The sequence below is a fragment of the Pimephales promelas genome, chromosome 25 (assembly GCF_988280905.1).
Source record: "Pimephales promelas chromosome 25, fPimPro1.hap1.1, whole genome shotgun sequence".
NCBI lineage: Eukaryota > Metazoa > Chordata > Actinopteri > Cypriniformes > Leuciscidae > Pimephales > Pimephales promelas.
Genome location: NC_142793.1, coordinates 7,515,739 through 7,533,804, shown reverse-complemented (window position 1 = coordinate 7,533,804; position 18,066 = coordinate 7,515,739). Strand labels below are relative to the sequence as shown.

Sequence of the window (18,066 nt, the reverse complement as noted above, 5' to 3'; positions counted from 1 at the left end):
CACTAAATAAAGTCATGATTGTGTAACTCTAGTGTATATGAGTGTGTTGTCAGCACAAGCTGTTGTAAATCCTGCCCACTTCTTTGCATTGTCAGCACATGCTTCAGTGCTCTGAGAGTGTTTATAGTGCTGTGAGTTTAACACTTCATGACTGAGAGCAGAACACACACACTCTTCATCATCACACAAGACTAAACTACAACTATGAACAACATCGGCATCTTCATCTGGACCATTGCACTGTTTATTCAAGGTTTGTGTAATACAGTTTTTACAATAATTATAAATTCTCTTAAAATGTGAAATAAATATTAATCATTTTTGTGTGTGTTTTCTTCCAGAGTGTAGAGGACAGATCACTGTAACTCAGAGTCCATCAATATCAGCAGTTCAACCAGGAGAACAAGTCAGAATAAACTGTAAAACCAGCAGTAATGTGTATAATAATGATTTCTTAGCCTGGTACTCACAGAAACCTGGAGAAGCTCCTAAACTCCTGATTTATAGAGTAAACAGCCTTAATACTGGAACTCCATCTAGATTCAGTGGCAGTGGATCTGGCAGTGATTTTACTCTGAGCATCAGTGGAGTCCAGACTGAAGATACAGGAGATTATTACTGTCAGAGTTTACACATTCCAAGTCAGTATGTGTTCACACAGTGATAAAGAGTCGTACAAAAACCTCTGTCAGTCAGACGTCACAGTGACTGCACTGATACAGCTGAGAGAAACTGCAGCTGCTGATGGAGGATCACACACTACACAATATCAAACCTTTCACACACTTTATTCATTTATTAGGATGTACTCAGTAAACATATAATCTAATATCTCTCACTAAACTGGATTTAAATGTGTATAACATGTGAGTGGAGCTTGTTCTTGTAAAACCGTCTCAGGTTACGTATGTAACACTGGTTCCCTGAGAGCGAACGAGAGCTGCGTTGTCAAACGCGATGGGAACGCTCTGCGTCATTGCGTCGTGAAGCGTCTGTACAATCAGTCCAATGAGAGAGTAGGACGTCAGGTGACGTCATCGACCAGGAAACTATAAAGCACCCTTGAGATCAGACCGCGACAGCTTCTGTGAAAGGCCTGAAGCAAGTCGATCAGGGCATGCAGGAAGTATGGCAGGCGAACGCAGGTCTCGTTCCCTCTCGAACCAGGGTTACATACGTAACCTGAGACGTTCCCTTTCAAGGGAACTTCGAGCTGCGTTGTCAAACGCGATGGGAACCCCATACCCACTACGCCATGCTGAGAAATGCCCGTTCTGTGTTAAGTCCTTGCGTACACTAAGAAGCAAGCAACCTAGCCCGAGGAGTGGAGAGGCCAAGCTCATAAAATCTGACAAATGTATGTGGAGAGGACATCCTGCCGCATTACAAACATCGAGAAGGGAAACACTCAGAATAAAGGCCGTAGGGGCCGCCATACTTCTAGTAGAATGGGCCCGAACAGCCATAGGTGAAAGCTGTTCAGCCGCTTCATAAGCTAATGATACAGCCTCGACTATCCATTTGCTCATAACCTGTTAAGATGCAGGGGACTCTTTCTTGAGTGACCCACGGCAGACAAATAATTGTTCAGACTTGCGCCACAGGGCAGCTCTGTGAACGTAGGCATCTAATGCCCGAACTGGACATGGTTCAGTCGTTCCTGATCTGGGGTATTAAAAGGTGGAGGATAAAAGGCCTGCAGCACTATAAGGCCCCCACAAAATTAACTGGGACCTAAGGAGTATAACCCGGTCTAGGGTATAGAAATGCTTTCACCATACCCCGTGCAGATTCCAGGCATAAAGGAGCAACCGACAGGGCATGCAAATCTCCTAATCTCCGGTAAATGAAACAGCAAGGAGAAATGTTTTCAAAGTGAGGAATTTTTCTGAAACCTCTTCAATGAGCTCAAAGGGAGCCAAAGCCAGACCGAACTGACTGCCGTTTTTTAAAGCTTGTTTGGGGACACTGAGACCTTGGTGCCCTGAAACGGCGAACCGGCAGGGAACCGAACTAGCAGTGCTGCGACCCTCCTCAGAGAGTCGCATCCCAAAGGGCGCTGAGGAGAAACGATTTCTCAAAACAGTCCCTACCCCAGAGGGGACCACCCTTATGAGCCTGACCGCCTCGGCGTCAGGGATTCTCCTTTGTCCAAGCTTTTTTAGAGATAAAACAGTCCTCAGATCTTGCATATCTCTAACTGGCTAGACTGTTCTGTTTTGCACCTTGTGCTGCGAGGAGCTTAATAGGCCGAGACTGATCTCGTCCAGCAGTCTCAGGAACATTGGTGAGGAAGAAACCTCTGGAACACCGCTGAATGGATTATTACATAGTTTTCTTGAAAGCGGAGCGTCCAGAAGAACAGACATATTTATATCTTTATTTTCCATTATCTTTATATCGGAAAAACATATATATATATATATATATACATATATATAATTCTGTGGCCACCAGCGGGAACAACCGAACTGGCAGCGCTGTGACCCTCCTCAGAGAGTCGCTCCTCACACTCATTCCATACCCACCGGGGCTGCCTAATAAAAATGTATTCATTATTTATGATGGCTGGTGGGTAACGTCGGGGTTAAAAACGATGACACCGACTCGGGAGAGCGAAAGCTCGCAAGAGTCTCTTTAACCCGAGGCACTGAAATACAGTACCCAAACATTGCTATAATTAGACATCTGCACTGATGGGCAGTAACGCGTTAGAAGTAACGCGTTACTGTAATCCAATTACTTTTTTCTAGTAACGAGTAAAGTAAGGGATTACAATTGAAAAAATTGGATTACCGTTACTTCTCCGTAAACAGCCTGCGTTACTGCGTTAGTTAACCGTGATTTCGTTTAGTCAGACTGTCTCGTGACATGAGTCGTGCGTGAATAAAAATGATGTATGAGCGCCGCGACATCAGTGAGAGACGACTAGAGCGCGGGAGAGAGCAGCCGAGCTGCCAACTCTCACACACGCTCACACGACACACCCCTGATTTCTCGCGCTGAAGTGTCAATCCCGTCGGTCAAATGCCTGAAAGATGAGTTTATCTATAAATCTAACCGTTGAGCCACATTTGTGATTGACTTGTTATAGCGCAAATTAGTTAAAATCTCCCGGAATCTAGAGCGAGCGCGCATGCGAGACTGCTCCAAAGTCCAAACTTCGTATCGCGCGCACGACGAGGAGAGAGAGACTTGCGTACTATGCAGAGAGCATCCTGATCTGGAAACAGGACCCCCGTTGGAGAATGTCAAAATTCTACCTCAAATCTGAGCAAGCATGTCACGAGACAGCCTCACACGGTTAACCAACGCAACAAGCCGGTACAGGAATGTGAAACTCCCCCATCTGACATGACCGCTTGCGGCTACATGCTGACTGTTTAACTCCGAAAGAAGAAAAAAAAAAAAAAACTTGAAGTCAAAATACGGCATGCAACAGCATTTTCTGTTTTGATCAACTAATTTTTACTCCTCTCTGCAATTTACTGTTAAAAGACGTAAGTGTTAATACACTGTAATATAGTCAGGAGCGACTTTCATGATTTTATTTTATTTTAACATCTATTGAAATGAAGGATTTTACAAAATATATTTATTTTATATGCTGGAAATATATGTAGAAATTTATATTAACAGAAGAAGGGCTGTCTTTTTCATTAAAATTTTGGAATGTGCAGAAATGATCGAAATGTTAAATGTTCAACAATTTTCTTCTAGTCTGAGACTGTTGCATTTAATTTAATTTTTGCTTAATGCAATGTGCATAAAGATAAAATATTGAAACAAATAAAACAAGTTTTAAAAAGAGAATGTTTAATTTGATTACATTTTAGATGATGGAATATGCAGAAAGAATAGGATTAGGCTGAAAGGTCTATGCTTTAGCGTATTCAGGTTGTGCATTATGTTTTTGAAAAGTAACTTAGTAAAGTAACTAGTAAAGTAACTAATTACTTTTGAAAATAAGTAGGCCTAATCAGTTAAGTAATTGGATTACTTTGTTGGAGAAGTAATCAGTAACTAATTACTATTTCCATGTAACTTGACCAACACTGGACACAGATACAGAGTTTTCTAGTTTTTAAAATAAATTTAATCTAAAAACTCTTATTTATTTTTCAATCTCATAATGTTCAGCTAGCCAGTAAAATTTTAACTGGCAAAAGCATAAATAAAACCTCCTTTTAAAAGCTCCTCTTTATTCAGTAGATATGAGCGGACTTATTTATTCATCATTCATTTAAAACTCAAACATCTGCATTTCTCTTAACATTTTTATTTGTTTTGTACTCTTTCTTTTTAAAACAAAACACTAACAATACCAATTCCTCGGAACTGGAAATCGCAGTCCACTAGATCTGGCATGTGAAAGCTGAGATAGAGCTGAGCTCGTCCCAACCCCCGCTGTCAGATCCATTTGCGAACCCCGAAATGCGAGTCGTCTCTGTGCCTCGGCAACAGAGAGACCCGCACGGGGAACGCGAACCGAACCGAACCGAACCATCCTCCTCGGAGAACGCCCGGCGGGAGCGGACAGCTTCTGGCAATGCCCACAGTCAGCAGCTCCCTCGAGAACTGACCGCTGGCATGCTCCACTCCCAAACAAATAGCTGATGTGTGTCCCCACCCGTGATGTAACGAGGGCAGGGAACCACACATCGTCTATAATCTTGCTTGCCATAAATATAGATAGTGATATATATTTCTTTTCTTGGCTTTGACAAACAACATTAAATAGACAAGGACAGAGTACAGCGATCGCTTGCTGAAGGCTACAGAAGCTGTCGCGGTCTGATCTCAAGGGTGCTTTATAGTTTCCTGGTCGATGACGTCACCTGACGTCCTACTCTCTCATTGGACTGATTGTACAGACGCTTCACGACGCAATCACGCAGAGCGTTCCCATCGCGTTTGACAACGCAGCTCGAAGTTCCCTTGAAAGGGAGCTCTGCATTGCACACTTTTAGTTATGACTTCTTAAACTATAATTTGTCACGCAATGGAGTTTTTAAAAGTTAAAGGGTCAAAGAGATACTTATTTAGTAACACAATACTTAGGCTATCTCTTAAATAATTTCCAACAGCTCTCATATTAACAACTATCCAAACTGTTATAGACCTAAAATAGCTTTTGTAGCCCTATATGTCACTCTTAAATGTCAGAGAAGAGGACAGAATCAGAGATTATTTAGAAAATAGAAAATTGTACTTTGCATATTATAGGCTGCTGTAAAAACACATAATTAAAGTTGATTTTAGTTGATCAATATGAAAATTATTTTCATTTCATGAATATAGTGACCAAAATTATCATAAACACAGAATCTTGTTCAAAAAAGCCTAATACACAATGAAATCAATTCACCAAGTTAATAACATTAAAGATTTGTTTTAAAGGAGTGTCTTTTATGTTACCTACTAAACTAAAAAAAAAAGGTTAACACAAAAAAGTTTTTATAAAAAGATAAACCTCATATTTCAGCATTTAAATCAACTCTATAAAAAGAATGAGTCAATAAAGATCCTGACATTTATAAAGCACAGTAGCTTATCTTTATTATTAATAGTAAAATTCGGTCCGATTTGCCCATGGCTGTCGTTGCTATAATACAACCATGCACTGCGCTCTCCACAACGACAGAGAAGTTTTAGTAGCTAATGTATTTCCACCACAGAAAAACTTAAATTAGTACTCAAAAACACAAATAATGTATAAATTCACTTTGTTTTTCATATTTCTGTAACTGCATGGTCTCTGCCATCAGTTTAGCATTCACCAGTTGGTTAACTTGAACCAAACTTTTAGACATCAATATAAAAACAATAAATACACTTCAAAGAATGGCATTTGCCATTTTTCACAGCCTTGACTCATTTAACATGTATTTCCATGACAATTTACTCATTTAACACCTGGTAAGTAGAGGTGTGCGATACCGCTAGATTTGGTATCGATCCGATACCAAGTAAATACAGGGCCAGTATCGATACCGATACCAATACCGATACCGATACTTTTTAATAATTAGGGTGGATGCCTCTTCAACCTAATGCCTTGTCCACACGGACACAGGTATTTTTATAACCAGAGTTTTTCCCTCCTGCGTTTAAAAAAAAAAACCTCTGTCCACATGAAAACGCAAAAACACGCTTTCAAGCGCTGTCAAGAGCATGCAACACCAGCAGGCGGCGATATAAACCTAACCGTAAAGCCACGTTAGCCAATCAGAAGCCGTCAGCGCTGAAAAAACTCCGGTTTCACTGTCTACACGACAACGCAGCAACCGGCGTTTCAGAAAATACTCACCCTGGCAGGGGTTTTCAAAAATGTTCGGTTTCAGTATCCTGATACTGCGTTTCCGTGTGGACGAACGGCCGAACCGCGTAAAAAGGCACGGTTATAAAAATACCCGTGTCCGTGTGGACATGGCCTAAATCTAAATGAATTTTCATCACTTTTGTTTTTGTGATTTGCATTTTGGGTTATTAATCAGTTAAAATCAGTACTACAAAAGCTTTTGTTCAGAAACAACTTTTGGTTACTTCTGTTAAACAAAGTTACAAAATTATTACTTCACAAATATAAAAAATGTAAAAAAAAATTCTCTTTTCAAGTAGCATGTTAACAAAAAAATGTTTCTCTTCTTTAGTGCACTTCTTTTCGGTATTTTTTTTCTTAAATAAACAAAGTCACAAGTTCTCCGTCTCTGATTGTGCTGCTGTAGAGTAGAAATGCGCGGCCGCGCGTGCCTGACTGGTGGTAGTCCTGGAGCGCGCTAGTGGTGAGTCACGTGACGGTACAACACAGGAGAGGGGGGCGAGAGCAGCACTAGGATCACAGAGAGCTTGCTCTGCTCTGCGACCGCTGCAGCATTTTGACAAACACGGTCAGGTCGCAAAACGAGAGAAACTGAAACTTAAGTATCGATATTTTCACGTTGGTATCGATCAATACCGATACCAACGTTGGTATCGATATTATCGATATTAGTATCGATCTGCCCACCTCTACTGGTAAGGGGAGATATAGTCAATAAAAGACACAGGACACAGACAAGCTGTTGTAAATCCTGCCCACTTCTTTGCATTGTCAGCACATGCTTCAGTGCTCTGAGAGTGTTTATAGTGCTGTGAGTTTAACACTTCATGACTGAGAGCAGAACACACACACTCTTCATCATCACACAAGACTAAACTACAACTATGAACAACATCTGCATCTTCATCTGGACCATTGCACTGTTTATTCAAGGTTTGTGTGATACAGTTTTTATAATAATTATAAATTCTCTTAAAATGTGAAATAAATATTAATCATTGTTGTGTGTTTTCTTCCAGAGTGTAGAGGACAGATCACTGTAACTCAGAGTCCATCAATATCAGCAGTTCAACCAGGAGAACAAGTCAGAATAAACTGTAAAACCAGCAGTAATGTGTTTAGTGGTAATCGTATGGCCTGGTATCAGCAGAAACCTGGAGAAGCTCCTAAACTCCTGATATATTATACATCAACCCTTTATACTGGAACTCCATCTAGATTCAGTGGCAGTGGATCTGGCAGTGATTTTACTCTGAGCATCAGTGGAGTCCAGACTGAAGATACAGGAGATTATTACTGTCAGAGTTATCACAGTGGTGATGTGTTCACACAGTGATAAAGAGTCGTACAAAAACCTCTGTCAGTCAGACGTCACAGTGACTGCACTGATACAGCTGAGAGAAACTGCAGCTGCTGATGGAGGATCACACACTACACAATATCAAACCTTTCACACACTTTATTCATTTATTAGGATGTACTCAGTAAACTTATATGATGTACTTTGAACACCTCCTGCTGGAAAGATAACTTCCTCACCCTGTCCGACCTCTGCCCTCAGTCTGGTTCACTCATCCGTCAGTTTCTCCACAGGCTTCATCAGATCATGCTACTCAGCTCTCAGTATGGATGGGTCTTTACAGTAGCTGTGTTCCCCACTCTGCCCACTCTCAGGAAAGCTCTCACTGTAGTCCAGTCCAGTTATCATGGGGTCACTTCACTGGTACAACATCTCTTTCTTTTGACAGCTGGTGTTTCTGTAACCGTAGTAGCTACAGGGGTTGGACAATGAAACTGAAACACTAGCCATGTTTCCATCCACTTGTCAATCGAATTATCGGAAGTTCGGTAGAAAAAACACATGCGGATAAAGCTGGTGAAAGTGTGTTTCCATCAAACGGCTTTAAAGCGAATAAAAACCTGTACGTAATGACGTCACATGCTGTTTTGCGATCAAATTGGTATATCGAATTGATTTGAGACATTTTAAGATGTTTCCATCCATTTTCGCACTGAATCGAACAACATTCAAGCAAACTTTTGCGAACAACCTTTTGTTAGACAAAACGGATTGCGCCATCTACCAACAAATGATCAAGTATTTCACAAGTTGAAGGCTAATAATGCTTATGTGCCAGTTGATAGCGACATATGTATGGGATAATGTACGCGAGGTGGTTGTTGAAGCGGTTGTATTCGCTAACAACCGCCTCGCTATATATTATCCTGCTTATTACATATAAATCAACCAAATAAATAAATAAATACATTATTTGACACAAAATATTGACTTAAAAACGAGTTTATTGATTTAAAAACGAGTATTGCTTCTGCTAAAGAAAATAGTCTGTTACGTCTCTGAACTGCATCCATGGCAACGGTGTGTTATAGCAGCGCCGCAGTCTGTTAACTAGAAATAACAGACCACATTATACATTACAATTCAACCAAGCCACGTAAAAACAAGCAAAACTAACCTAAGAAAACAGCGACGCTATAAACATTGCTATGATGATGCCCGTTTATGCCCGACGACAGCGGAGGTGACTGTGGTGTGGGAACGAGCGCTCCATCAGTTCTGGGAGATCGTGGTTCACGGAAACCCTTTGGTTGAAGCATCTTTTTTTGCTTTGTCCACTTACATCTGTCTTTGTTGACGTCCGCCATGTGTGCGCAAACAGACCGGAAATGAACTCGTCTTCTGACGTGTTGCAACCATAAAAGGGCATAAAACTTAATCGCAATTCATTATTTATTCGGCAAATAACGTTTCCATCAGCTTTTATCGCATTAGCCGTATATCGATCAAGAGAAAATCCGATGAGACCGAACGTATTTCATTTTAGTCGATTTTCATGAAATTTCATCGAATTTTACTGTTTCCATAAGGCATTTTTCATTCGATATCACTTAATTCGGATAAAAACGTGTCGATGGAAACATGGCTAGTGACAAAATCCGAGAAGCTGTTGTTGGTTTGCATTTTGAATCTAAAGATACAGTAGCATCTTACACAGTGATGGTGAAGGGCACATCATACAAAAAGGGCATGTTTATTTAGCTGGGGAAAACTGAAGAAGAGTTGGAGGTTGGCAAGATAGAGCTGGTCATTGTGCACCATGGCTCTGTGTCCTTTGTCTCTGAAAAATATTGTTTTGTTAAGTTGAGGGACATTGGGGTCTATAGTGTTTTGGGGACACCTCAAGAGCAGTTTGTTTGCATTAGGCATGATGATCTACTGGATTTTTGTCCTTTGTCAGCCTACACAATGTGTGACATTACAATGATCTGTCTCCATCACTCCTTTCCAGAAACATGGCTCCAGCACAGGAGGAGCTCAGGAGGGCTGTCTTGGCAGTACTTCCGGACCTCCCCGCAGAAACACTAACTACCTTGATGGCAGGCCTGGAGGAACTTGGTGTGGAGAACAAGGAGGACATGAGCCTTCTAAGTGAAGAAAATCTTCTGCCCTTTCTCCGTGTGGTCCAGTCTAGAAAGATTCTCCGTGCCTTTTCATCTCAAGGTAACCATAGGTTGGGTGGTTTTGGGGTGATTCTAGGATGCGGGTGGTCGTCTACTTGGAGTGACACAAGGCACTTTTATCCTTCATACTATTTAATCATTTAACTGTTTTTAATTCTAAGCATATTAGGCTACACACCGAAATGTTCACAGTTGAACTTGTTAACCTAGGGTGCGTTTGTAAATTCGCTCTGCTACACTCTTGACGGTTCGGAAACTGCGCTCAGAGTTAATTAATGAACGCACCCCCTAATCTCTTAATGCAATCTCTACTTTTATGGTGCCACTCCCATCATTGCTCCACCATGTGAAAGCCACTTTCGTTTTATGCCCTAAAAGATCAGTCGTACGTATCGAATCTTAACCTCTGTACTTACCGTCTGAAAGAAGGCGTATCGTTGGTGGAGTCGCCGTGGGGCGAAGTGGTGACGTTCGGTCAGAAACTAGCTATAACTGAAGAAGACCTAGAGAAGACGCTGAAGTACATCAACTTCGTGCTCATTACTATATTGTGTTCAATAAAGATTGTTACTCCTTTGAAATGATCTCCGCCTCTGTCGTCTTTCTGTCGCGCACCTGTGGCGTCGGCTCCTCACGGTGGTGTCTGGTCAGAAGGGCCGACTGGTCATCCGAGTCCACCCCGGCCTGCACCGGTCACACTTTTACTTACACTTGAGTAACATTTAGCAAGGGGCATCTGTACTTTTACTCTGTCCGCCTCTGCTTTTAAAGACAAGTTTACAAAAGAAAAAACTGTTTCAATCTAAAACACACATGTATGTACTTAATTTCACTTAAACACTATCAAACCCCTATTTTCAAAATTAGAAAACATTATATTCCCTGTACAAAAGATCGAACTCACCATTCTAGAAAATACAGCAAGAGTTGGATATTGTCTGATTTCAACAATAGGTTTTGTTCCACATGATCTACGGTTGGTTAAGGTCATTCATTAGACAACAGACTCTATTCAAATTAAAACATACTATGTTAAAATGAGGCAAAACAGCTAAAAAAAAACAAAAAAAAAACAACACATGGTTCAGTAGTATTGGACCAAAACTGAACATTGTGTCTTTTTAATGATGATTCAACTTATCAATTTACTATGGTAGAGACTCTCCAAGACAAAAAAGAAATTAATACAGATAGGGAAGACATCTAAAATGTGTAAAATGTGTATTATCTGGGGCAGATAATAATGGATAAAAAAATAAAACTGGGGGTAAGAAATAAGGATCGGAGGCTAAAATACAAATTTTCTCCAGGTATCTCTGTCTCTCCGTCTCAGTCAAATGGGCAGTTTGGGCGGCTGTACCGGGCGAGATCGGGCGTAAATATGGCGGCGTTCGGTTTGGAGTGACGTAGGTGGCATCTATGAATAGCCTAGTAACATGTTTCATTTTGGCAAGACTGCTTGTCCTTTAATTCAACCCTTTTGACTTGATATCTATCATTGTCTAGCCTTGTCTGACTTCTGATGGGCGTAGGTTATAAAAGTGTGTAAAATCAACCTTGTATCACATTCTCCTACTGACAGCTCATCATGGCATCCGCATCCAAGAGAATCAAACTGGACGAGGACGACACGTGTGTAACCGGATACTCACACAACGTGTCCATAATTATATAATCAGCATTTAAAAAACAGATATTGCAGATTGACAACTACCACCAAGTTGCCGTTTTTTGCGTTGAAAAAAGAGATCTTTTCATCCGAGCGCAAAACTGTAAATCGTCAGTTAAATTGACTGGAATTACAAAATAACCAAGTAAGTATTTAATCAACTTTCTAAGATTGTTTTATTTTCCTACAAACAGAAGTCTATATTTATGTCTAATTTCATCATGTCTTCCTTTTAGGTCGTTCAGGTGAGGGCTTGAACATAATATGTGGAAGAAGAGCACGCCTGACGGTGGTCAACGACCTGCAGTTTGACTACAGAGACCCTCCAAATAAATCTAAACGGACCGTGGAGGAGGATAAAAAATGTCCCAAAAGCAACATGTAAGTTCTTAAGTAAATTATATTATTTTAAATTATACTTAAAAACTGCTGGAACAGCTGGAAACTCAGAGCGCTCAGGTGGAGGACCTCACCGCAGGATAAAGCTACAGCTCTGGGATGCTCAAATTGGACTGATTTGCTACAGAAAATGCGACCAGTTCACCTCTTTGACCACAAGGGAATTCGATGGAGAACTGTTTATTACAACAACGAAAGAAACCGAAATCCAAGAAATCCCATCATGGCCTGGGCTGGGTGACATAAACAGAGCAACCGGTAACAGCTGTGTCCGGCGTCATTAACCGGCCGAGGTCGCTGTGTCCCGCAACTGAGGGAATTGCACATTTTGAGTTTTCCCCAAAAACAAATTTCACCGTTGCCAAAAATGCAACATGCTGCAAAAAACGTCCATGTCCAAAGCCACTGCCACAGCACACATCACTCTTTTCTAAACTTGTAGAGGATGGACAGGACGTGGAGGAGGACTTCCTTATTAAAAGTGAACATTCAAAACGACAATGTCGTTGCAGTGGAAATTGTCGCTGAAAGTCCATGAAATCCTCTCCACAACCGCCCGCAGTCGCAGCACTAATGCCAGAAGGTTTTCCAAAGCCTGCTTCTTAATTACTCTATATTAAACAAAGAAATGTTCATTTTAATTAGAAAACTTCAATTGTTCAAAAATAATTTCAATAAACGTTAAAAATGTTAATGTTAAACTTTCTATTTGGACCTAAACAAATAATGTTCATGTTAAAACTAAAGTTAAATTAAAATATTTGCATTGCATATAGCCTATAAATAGCATTTTTTGTTGTTGTATTTTTTATAGCCTATTTCTCAATAATTTTCTGTTCTTTGTGTTTAAATTTCATTTCTTTGTGTTGTATTGACATTATTATTGTTACTTTCTGTCACGGTGTGGTGCAGGCAGAAGAGCAGACAGAGTCCAGATTACAACGAAGAGAACTTTTACTATCAATATATATCACAAGAATACAGGTAGGAGCAACACAAGGTAACATGCAACATCGACCGACCAAGACTGAATGGAACTGAACTGAACTAAATACACAGAGGAATTAAGCTAAATGGGGTGAAAACAGGTGAAACAGATGAACAAAACGAGGAACAGGTGGCTAATGAGGGAGTGAGTTCAGGAGAGGAGACAAGAGGATCTTGGGAAGTGTAGTGCTGGAGACGCAGACTGTGACACTTTCGTTGTATTGTTGCTTATTTTCAATAAACTGTTCTGTTTTTGCAACTGTAATCTCGTGCTGACTTTTTATTACACATTACAGGCTACACAAATTTAGACTTCGGCTACAATATTTAAAGCATAGCTACAATGAGCTACACATAGGCTTACACCTTAAGAAAAATAATATTTAAAAATACCATAGTCATTTAAAATAATTTTTGTATATTTGACAAATATCTTTACTGATATTGCATTAACATTTCATTGTGGTATTCATAGTGAATTACACCTTTACAAAAAAAAAACTTCTTCCTCAATGCTATCATAATGTTATCAAAGACATCTTGGAGTCAACACGTCAAAGAATTATACGCCTTAATAATTACTTTTCCTCTCAGACAATCCAGCCATTTTAGACTATTTCATATAATTAATCTAATAAATATTTAGTAGCCTACATATATTTTCTCTTCTGACATTTGAATATAGAGAGACTGCAACACCTGAAATGTTTGTCAGATTAGAGAGACGTCCAAAATGTGTCCAGCTGGAGAACCTGATCTAGAGTTTCATGACTGAACTCCATATTTATTAGAAATGTTTACATTATTACACAAATACTGTCACAACGGCTGATTCTTGAGTTGTGATCATGGTTTCTTAATCATTTTTATTATACTTTATATATATGAAGTATCACAACCTTCTTTAGATGTAAATGTGCAGCAGAAGTGAAAGTGTTCCAGTCCAGATGATGTGACCAATCAGAGAGTGAGACTGAAAGCCCATTTGCATTGTCAGGGTGGAGTGATTGTGATCTCTCAGAATAGAGCAGCTCTGTCTCCAGAGACCATGTTCAAACCCCAAGAGCTTTATTTGACATTTACTGCCACATCAACCTTCTGAAAAGCTCCTGCATCTTCATCTGTTAGTTGAATGATGTTGTCAGACACAAAGTGAACTTGTTGAGAAGCTTTATTGAATGTTGCAGCAAACACACACACACACACACTGTTTGAGTATTGAGTTGTAAAGCACTCCAGCTGCAGCACTAGACTCATGTGAATCCTGCCTGACACAGGACACTCAGATACGGCTCATCTTCAGGAGAGAAACATCAGCACTCAGAGCTCTTGTGGAACGAGACCTCATGAGGAGCTCCATCATGTGTTACTCTGCAGACGTACAGCTCTCCCTCTTCCCAGCGTGCTTTGCTGAGGGTCAGGACGCTACTGCGGCTGTAGCGGCCGTCCTGCTGGCTCTCTGCGCTGGTCAGAACCCCCTCGGTGACCTCTGACCCGTCCAGTGTCCAGCTCACCAGCGCCCCCTGTGGAGAGTAAGAGCTGAGCAGGCAGAGCAGTGCGGCTGAGTCTCCAGAGATCTGCAGAGAAGAGGGCGGCAGCAGAGACACTGAGGGCTTCACTGTGGGACCAGCTGCAGGAGACACACACACACACACACACACACACACACCGCATCAATCAAACTAAACATTGGAATACACAGACTGCTTTAATTCAGTTTAATTGGAAATCCCAAAATAAAGTTAGTTTGTACTCAAGTGAGATATTCAACAGATAAAAAACTCAATGTAAAAGTTTGACTCAAGCTCACATAAAAAGAAATGTATATAACTTATAAGAACTAGAAAACAACGTCTGTGTTTGTATTATAAAGCACTGAATTATAAGCACAACATGAGCAAAAGAGATTCAGTATCATTGACTGAACTACAGAAAGGAGCAACATTTACATTCTGATGTCAAATCTCTTTTTACATGTATGATTTCTACAATAAAAGATGAACTAAATATGAACTCAGTGTAGAAATAAATGAAGGAAAAACAAACCTGTAATAAACTGAATAAACTCATAGTGAGACACAGTATAGAGATATGCTTAGAATTGTATTGATTTAGTTGAAAGGAATAATGCTATTCTGATAATAATATCATTGTTTTAGATTAAATATTTATACAAAAATATCAGTAACACTTTAATTAAAGCCTTTATACATATTGCATGTATGATCTCATCAATAATTGTAACCACAGTTTTAACAAATTATAATATTATCTATTCATTTTCACACTCATGAAAAACAAACAATTTCAGATGAAACAAGATATTTTAAGTATTATAATACATTTTAAATGTGGTTGCAATTATTTAAGAAAATATATATACTGCATTATAACATACATTATAAAAACCTTTATAATGTATCGTACATTAAAGCTTGAAGTAAAGTTTTACCACAACATCTAATCATCAAAATAATCATTTATTATTAACAACTGTAAAACACTTTCTGAAATCTAAATTATATTTTTATTAGATGATTAAATGGACAGACTTACTGATCACCAGTTTAGTTCCTCCACCGAATGTGTACCACAGTGATCCAATCTAATGAAACACTCGTACAAAAACCTCTATTCCACTCGAGTGAACACACACTCCAGCAGAGAGAGAGAAACAACACTTCAACACACTGATATTAGAAGATCCTCAGCTCTTCTCAACACTCACTCATTCAGATTTGACTAAATGCTTTCTGATATAACACTGTTTAAAGAAATATATGGGATGAGCTGTGACCTCTGAGGTGACCTTTGACCTCTTTGATCATGGATGATGATGTTGTGTTTGAGTTTGTCATAATGATGCTTCTGTTCTTCATATGCAGATCAATCATCATGATTGACAGAAAAACCTGCAGCTTCACACTTCAATCTTCAGTGAGAATCTGTTCAAATAATGACTTTATTGAATATTAGAGCCAAAGTCAATAGAAAGTGTGACAATGAAGATCTAAAAGTTGTGTTTTGCATGTTTTCATATTCAAGGTGTGTTATAAAAGTATCTGGACTGGTTCTGAATCTCATGAAACGTGAACAAGCTCTAATATGTGTCCATCTTTAACAGCCTGTTTCTTCTCCATCTGATGATTTCAGACACACATGAGGCTTCATGATAGATGGAGTGACACCATGAACTCTGATTAGAGATTCACAATCAGTCCTGATACTTTCTGAACACACTCATGATTCATGATCTTACTTTAGTGATGGCGCTTCATCTAGTGGAAGTGTAGCAGTGATGATGGTCACATGACTGAATATGGACACAGAGATGGACGTTCATCTGCACATCCTCAGTGTCTCAGGAGTCACAATAAACACACTAAATAAAGTCATGATTGTGTAACTCTAGTGTATATGAGTGTGTTGTCAGCACAAGCTGTTGTAAATCCTGCCCACTTCTTTGCATTGTCAGCACATGCTTCAGTGCTCTGAGAGTGTTTATAGTGCTGTGAGTTTAACACTTCATGACTGAGAGCAGAACACACACACTCTTCATCATCACACAAGACTAAACTACAACTATGAACAACATCTGCATCTTCATCTGGACCATTGCACTGTTTATTCAAGGTTTGTGTAATACAGTTTTTACAATAATTATAAATTCTCTTAAAATGTGAAATAAATATTAATCATTTTTGTGTGTGTTTTCTTCCAGAGTGTAGAGGACAGTATACTGTAACTCAGAGTCCATCAATATCAGCAGTTCAACCAGGAGAACAAGTCAGAATAAACTGTAAAACCAGCAGTAATGTGTATGTGTGGAGTGGTTATCATTTATTAGCCTGGTACTCACAGAAACCTGGAGAAGCTCCTAAACTCCTGATATATTATACATCAACCCGTTATACTGGAACTCCATCTAGATTCAGTGGCAGTGGATCTGGCAGTGATTTTACTCTGAGCATCAGTGGAGTCCAGACTGAAGATACAGGAGATTATTACTGTCAGAGTTATCACAGTGGTTATGTGTTCACACAGTGATAAAGAGTCGTACAAAAACCTCTGTCAGTCAGACGTCACAGTGACTGCACTGATACAGCTGAGAGAAACTGCAGCTGCTGATGGAGGATCACACACTACACAATATCAATGTCTAGCAAACTTTATAAAGACTTTAAAGGTAAATGTAATATACGTTTTTCTGTGTCCGTGATACAGAGTAATTACTTATTAATTACTTAGTATTAAACATTGTAAGAACATATTAAAAAATGTAATGAACATTTTACAGCCTGCACTTACAGATTGTAATTACACTCGAGTAATAGGCAGCTACTGTTACACATGTGTTACAGGCCGAGTCGGTTACATACGTGTTTCCCCAGGTGTTGTTTAAACACGTGTTTAATTTAGTTACATTTGTGATGAATGTATTGTATGCTAGAGACGATTCAGCATCAGCAAAAACAGCGAGTCTATTACGTTAGCCAAAATCATCGATCAAACTGATCCCTCGTGACTCTTCCCTTTGATTATCTAATTTAGATTTTAGTAAAGACAAGAACAACTTAATAAAAAATATAAAATAATTGTTTGTATCCATAACATTTACTTATGGTCGCCGTTGTGCCGACGTTACGTTACGACACACAATACAGTGCCTTACACCGTGTCCTAACTGCACACGAAGCGACACGTGATAAAAGGTATCTTTTCCATGTTAATCAGAGTTTTTGTCCTAACCAGACGCGACGGCGACACACAAAGCTTCTAATTTAGAAACGGTTCCTATTACTGCGAAGAAATTACACTGGTTATGAGTACACATTATTTATTTTTAGTTAAAAATAGGTCACTGTGCCACAAGCGACAGATTTTGAAAGTATATAATATGGCGTTCAAAATGAATTTTATGCAAACATACAACTGTACTTTATAACAAAATTAGTCAATGAATATATTTTGTTAATGTTTTGATTTTTAATAATGTTATTTCTTGATTTGATTATGTCCTTACCCATTTCCAAAGTGAGTGCGGGCCAACAGTGCGCTTTCACAGAGAGACTCCGCCCACTCGCTGTTCTGAATGGCTGTGATTTTTGATTGACGTGTGGCGTCTCACAGTCGCGTCTAGTGTGGACAGACACTCTTGGTGTCGCTGGAATTTTATCGTGTCACGTGTAGTTCGGACACGGTGTTA

The 18,066-nt window shown here is 39.5% G+C and overlaps 1 pseudogene and 3 gene segments (V, D, J or C); 3 read left to right on the top strand and 1 right to left on the bottom strand.

Moving 5' to 3' along the window:
• The first annotated feature begins 128 nt into the window (after positions 1 to 128).
• LOC148965020 (Ig kappa chain V region K29-213-like) lies at positions 129 to 929 on the top strand. The segment is given in 2 exon segments: positions 129 to 253; positions 342 to 929. Coding segments are annotated over 2 exon segments (372 nt in total).
• A 6,228-nt stretch (positions 930 to 7,157) lies between these two features.
• On the top strand, positions 7,158 to 8,146 carry LOC120483652 (Ig kappa chain V region K29-213-like). The segment is given in 2 exon segments: positions 7,158 to 7,255; positions 7,342 to 8,146. Coding segments are annotated over 2 exon segments (366 nt in total).
• Positions 8,147 to 14,173: 6,027 nt separating this feature from the next.
• On the bottom strand, positions 14,174 to 15,754 carry LOC120468039 (immunoglobulin lambda constant 7 pseudogene; annotated as a pseudogene).
• Positions 15,755 to 16,405: 651 nt separating this feature from the next.
• On the top strand, positions 16,406 to 17,051 carry LOC148965019 (immunoglobulin kappa variable 4-1-like). The segment is given in 2 exon segments: positions 16,406 to 16,493; positions 16,582 to 17,051. Coding segments are annotated over 2 exon segments (375 nt in total).
• The last annotated feature ends 1,015 nt before the right edge of the window (positions 17,052 to 18,066 follow it).